At 36.2% G+C, this 5,912-nt stretch overlaps 1 protein-coding gene across 1 annotated transcript; it reads left to right on the forward strand.

Moving 5' to 3' along the window:
* LOC100753523 (olfactory receptor 1019) lies at positions 1–942 on the forward strand. The gene has a single exon (XM_027420929.1). The coding sequence runs from the start codon at positions 4–6 to the stop codon at positions 940–942; it is 939 nt and encodes a 312-aa protein (XP_027276730.1). The 5' UTR covers positions 1–3.
* The last annotated feature ends 4,970 nt before the right edge of the window (positions 943–5,912 follow it).

Here is a 5,912-nt window from a genome sequence, read left to right on the forward strand (position 1 = left end):
AAAATGACACTTGAGAACTTCACCGTGTTTACTGACTTTCTCTTCTCAGGACTTTCTAGCAGACAGGATGTACAACAGGCCCTCTTTGTCTTCTTCTTCTTAATTTATGGCCTAACTGTAATTGCCAATCTGGGGATGGTCCTACTGATCAAGCTGGACCCCCGGCTTCACACACCTATGTACTATTTCCTGAGCAATCTGTCCTTCTGTGATGTCTGCTACTCCTCTACAGTCTCTCCCAAGATGCTGGCAGATTTCCTCTCTGAACAGAAGAGGATTGCTTACAGTTTATGTGCTGTTCAAATGTATTTTTTTGGAGCTTTTGCCGATGTAGAATGTCTCATGCTGGCTATCATGGCCTATGATCGTTATGTTGCAATCTGCAATCCACTGCTCTATACTATTGCAATGTCCAAGAAGGTCTGTATCCAGCTTGTGGCTGTTGCCTATGTGGTAGGCTTGGTGGATTCAGCAATCCACACCTGCTGCACATTCCGACTGTCCTTCTGTAATTCAAATGTCATCAACCACTTTTTCTGTGACATTCCACCTTTGCTGGCCCTTTCCTGCTCAGACACATCCGTCAATGAGATAGTAATGTTCACCTTCATTGGCTGTGTGGTGGGGTGCAGCATTGTCACTGTTCTTCTCTCCTACTTCTACATAATAGCTACCATCTGCAGGATGAACTCTGCTGAAGGCAGACACAAAGCATTTTCCACATGTGCCTCCCACCTCACGGCTGTGGCCATTTTTCATGGAACTCTCCTATTCATGTACTTCCGACCCAGCTCAAGTTACTCAATGGACACAGACAAAATGGCCTCTGTTTTCTACACAGTTGTGATTCCTATGTTAAACCCACTAATCTACAGTTTAAGAAATAAGGATGTGAAGGGGGCTCTGAAGAAAGCGATCAGTATCAACTTGTGGCCTAGATGAAATTCTGTTTTGCACTTCAAAGTGGGTAGAATATTCTGGTACTTAGTATAATTCCATCAACAGAGATTCCCTTGGGTACCACTTTGAAAACATTTCCTACTGAGAATTGGAGGTAATTAAAGCAAACACTAGCCTTAGTCTTTAAAGCAATGAACAATAGGTAAATCATAATTATAAGTTTTACAAGAGGGTATTTCACACCTTTATTCATTGATAAATGAGATACAATGAAGCCCAGCAAACTTCGAAATTAGCACTTCTCAACTTGTCTTCTAGTTTTCACTAATTGGGTCCAATAAATATAGCTGATGCATTCAAAATGAAAGGCAGATCGAGAGTGAAGCTAAGATTTTTCTGTTTTTGTTTTTATAATCTTTCTGTGCACTAGTATCACTTTATCTATGTCCAAAACACTCTAGTCAATAATTAGTAACTAACTGAATAAGCACAGCAAATAAAAGATACCTGCTTTAGACTCTCAGCCTATGTAGTTATTATCATTATCTCATTTAGTTTGTTGTTTTTACTTGCTTTGGATAAAGGGTTTCTATTAACAGACAGTTATTGAATAAATAGGGATATATACCTGGCAAAAGTAATATATGTAGGTGAATTAGAAATTTAATGAAACTTCATTTTCATTCATTGTAGTATACTTTACTATATTATTTGTATTAAATATATCTCTTGTCTTTGGCCTAGAAATGACATACTGCCTAAAGGGTGATTTGTTGTAAGTTCTTCCTCAGTTGTCTTACTTGCACCAGCAAAGTCTCCATGATCAACAGTTCCTGGATTTTATTATCTCTAAAGTATAACTTTCATATCTGGACTTCCCTTCTTTTTTTCTTACTATGAAGAGTTGATATATTTTTTACAGCCTTGTAGCAATTGTAACTAGGGAACCTGGTGGTTATACAATGAATTTGTTCAAAAGGTTCATGAATGAGGCTTTCATCTCCCTTGAGAGGTTGACATCATTATATTGTGTTATTTTTGAATGGTATAATTAATTCCCCCCAAAATCATTTAAAATATAAAACAAAGACTTTATTACATATGTCTTTTTTTAAGAAAGAAGGATACAATGTATTGGTGTTTCATTTATAATGATTCATACTTGTTTTGAATATGTAAAAAATAATTCTAACAAATGTGCCTCTAAACAAATTGTAAATGGTGACCCATACCTGATTGGTTGGATATTAACTAATGCCACAGGATACTATAATATTCAATGTAATTAACCATATATATTGTTCTTAATATGCATTTTGATTAACCAAGTCATAGTGTCTGTAGCACAGTTGCACTAGTGTAGTAAGAGTAGATTGTGGGAGGACTCAACAGAAACTCAGAGATGACAGACAGAATGTAGGGTAAATTGAAAGCAATAGGGGTACCAACTATGAAGACAAGTTAGTAACATGAAAGATCTACTTGGGGCATAGACAGAGACAGTGGGGATTCTAAAAAGATGGAACATGCAAATAGTTACCAGAGAGGGGATATAAATATAACATTGACCTAAAATAACTGTGGAATAGTTTGCATCTTCCACAATGCTTGCAGCTGGAAAAACTTTACTAGAAATATTTCCTCCTTTTTCAGCATAATATTTGGGCCCATTCCTACTAAAAATGGGTGGAATTAAGAGAACTCGTCTTGGTCTTCACCAATGACACTGTTTGCTTTGAGAATAGAAAGGTGAATTTTGACAAAATGATATTTGAGGCTTTATGATTCACAGTAGTGAAGAATGTGACCAACAATAGAAAATTCATCTCATTTTAGACCTCTGTAATGAAAGAAAACTTGTTTTTATAGGGTTTTCTTTTTATTATTTAATTATTTTTTAATTTTAGAAGCACTCATATGTATATATCCATCCCCCATACCCTCACCCTCCCATCCTCCCAAGCTCCCCACCAACCCCCCCAACCCATCCCCCAACTCCTCCCCAGGTATAGTGAGGTCCACCCTGGGGGATCTTCAAAGTCCCTCATACCATTTTGGGGAGGGCCTAAGCCATCCTTGCTGTATCTGGACTGCAATAGTATCCCTCCATAGGGAATGGGCTCCCAAAGTCCATTTGTACTCTAGGGATAAAGACTGGCTCCACTGTTAGAGGTCCCATAGACTGTCTTGGCCTCCTAGCTGTCACCCACATTCTGAGGGCTTGGTTTGGTCCAATGCTGGTTCCCCATTTTTATGACTAGAGTCTGTATGTTCTCACTAGATCAAGTCAACTGTTTCTGTGGGTTTCTCCAGCACTGTCTTGGCTCCTTCACTCATCCCTCCTCCCTCTCTGCAACTGGATTCCAGGAGTATGGTTCAGTGCTCATTTGTGGAAGTCTATTTCTGCTTCAAACATCTACTGGATTAAGGCTCATGTTTGTCTGTTTGTGACTGCATTACCTCACTCAGGATGGTTTCTTCTAGTTCCATCCATTTGCCTGTGAATTTCAACATTCCATTTTTTATTTCCGCTGAGTAGTACTCCATTTTCTCTATCCATCCTTCAGTTGAGGGACATCTAGGTTGCTTCCAGCCTCTGGCTATTACAAATAATGCTCCTGTGATGATCCTATTATATATCTTTTCAATTAAAAAGCTGCTCAATATTACATACTACAAAATGTCATAGTCAGGAATACATTGATAAAATTGTATCATCTGCTGTATACCTGTCTTAGATTACTGACTGAACTGGGATAAAAGTAAATAAATATTGGTTTGTATCTTAAATTTCCATATTCTCTAATGAAATTTTTCTGTTTATAAAATATATCACTCATAAGGACCTTTCCATTATTGCCATTGCCTTTTCAGTTCAATGTGCTAACTTAAAATAATTTTATGGATCTGGAGAGGTGGCTCAGGTATTAACAGCATGTGTTGCTCTTGAAGAGGGCCCCTATTTGGTTTTTGGCACTGACATGTTGGCTTACAACCATTCATAACTCATGTTCCTAAGGATCTGATGCCCCTTTCTGAAATCAGTAGGCATCATAAATGCAGGTAGTTATAGACAATTATGCAATCAAATAACACCAAATATTTAAAATAAAATGAATGCAGTTTAGAAAATAAATAAAAATGAAAATCAACTTTCTGTCTTTCACATGTAATTTTATGATTTCTTTTAAATTTGCTGATTTATTATCTTTACAAGTTGTTAAAAAGTCCCCATTGCTTTTGAGAATTTTTAAATTAAGTTAATTTTTTGACAACTGTATACATGTATAAAATAAATTCTGATTGTTCTCTTTGTCTCACACTCTTTTATTTGCCCCATCCATGTTAACTATTGTCCCTTCTCCTCTACCTGTCCCTTTCTCACTTTCATGCTATTTTCTATCATTGATTCATATATTTTCAGCCATGTCATCTATATGATAATAGAATTGTGGAATCCATTGGAGCTGGTGAAGTCAGTAGTAGATATATAACTGAAAGAAATGGTTCCACTTTATGTGAATCTATCCAGAAGAAATAGGTCCACTGTGAGTGGGTGGTCACCTTGAGTCTATTCCCATCTTTACCTAGCTAGATGGTCAGAGTCCATTTTGTGCAGACTCAGCACAATCATTTCTAACTTTTTAGAGATGGTGAATGTGGTGACTCTGTATTGTCCCAGCAATAGCATTCCACATCCCTTTCATCTAACTTTCAGTTCACACAATCTTTCCACTCTTCTTGCACAATATTCCTGGAGATTTATTGGAATGGTACAAATGTTTTATTGATTTTTCAATTCTCATTTACAGAATAGGAAATAAGTAATGACTGAAATAAGAGAGACAGCTTAAAATTTGTATCTACCAAATTTCATTAAGAGAGGATAAATACATAAATTAAATTTTGTAGGTATATTCAGTTAAAGTGAGAGAGACAGAGATAGGAAAAAGAATACCACATGGACAATATAACTTATTCTGTACAGTCATAATGAGATAAGTTTCAAGGAAGAACCTAATGGTGCTAAGAGATAGGACAGTGTTGATTATAGCATGTTAAGTTGGCTGAAATTCTTGGCTATGCCTTTTGTCTTCCATAGAGCCTGTTAACTTGCCCAATCAATGTCTACCTGCAGATTCTAAGTCCAAGCATGCTTGCAGAGGTAGGCATATTTTTTCTTTGGGCTCCCTGCTCACAAGTAATGACCTGAAGACTTATTATTAATTGTAAAAACTGGGCCTTAGCTTAGGCTTGTCCCACTAGCACTTACATCTTAAATTAATCCATTTAATTTAGTCTATGTTCTGCCACATGGCTCATTACCTCATCTTTCTGTACTGCTAATGCTGTTTCCCCAGTGTCTGGCTGGAGACTCTGCCTTCTTCTTCCCAGAGTTCTCTCTCTGCCTTGATGTCTTTCCTACACCTCCTGACTAGCTACTGGCCATTCAGCTTTTTATTACACCAATCACATCAAAACATTCCCACACAGTGTACAAATAACCCATAACATTCCTCCATTTTTGTCTAAATAAAAGAGAATGCTTTTAACTCTGATGATGTAAAATTATATATAATAAGGATAATTATCAACTAAGAAATAAATTTACAATACAACTAAGAAATACAGTCTATCTGTATTTGGAAAATTTAGAGAAAACTTTTCACTATCTATCCTATCTTGGTGAGTCCAAACTTCTGTACCTAATTTGCTTTTTATCTTAACTTGTATTACCAAACCAAAACAATCTTTATAGACCTTAAAATATTTTATTATGTAAACAAATTAAACATTTATGTCTCTCAACCTGTATATTTTACATATTTTATATAAGTTTCTTTTTGGAATTCAGTACCAAGGAAAATTATAACTATAACTATCTCATCTTTAACACCATCAAATACCCAGGTAAACAGGAAGTATATAGCAGGAAAATTTTAAAGCTATTGAAATGACAAAAACATTAGACTTTCTAGATCCATTCACCTTTCCCCAGGAAAAAGCAGGTC

Source organism: Cricetulus griseus, chromosome 6 (assembly GCF_003668045.3).
Source record: "Cricetulus griseus strain 17A/GY chromosome 6, alternate assembly CriGri-PICRH-1.0, whole genome shotgun sequence".
NCBI classification, from domain to species: Eukaryota; Metazoa; Chordata; class Mammalia; order Rodentia; family Cricetidae; genus Cricetulus; species Cricetulus griseus.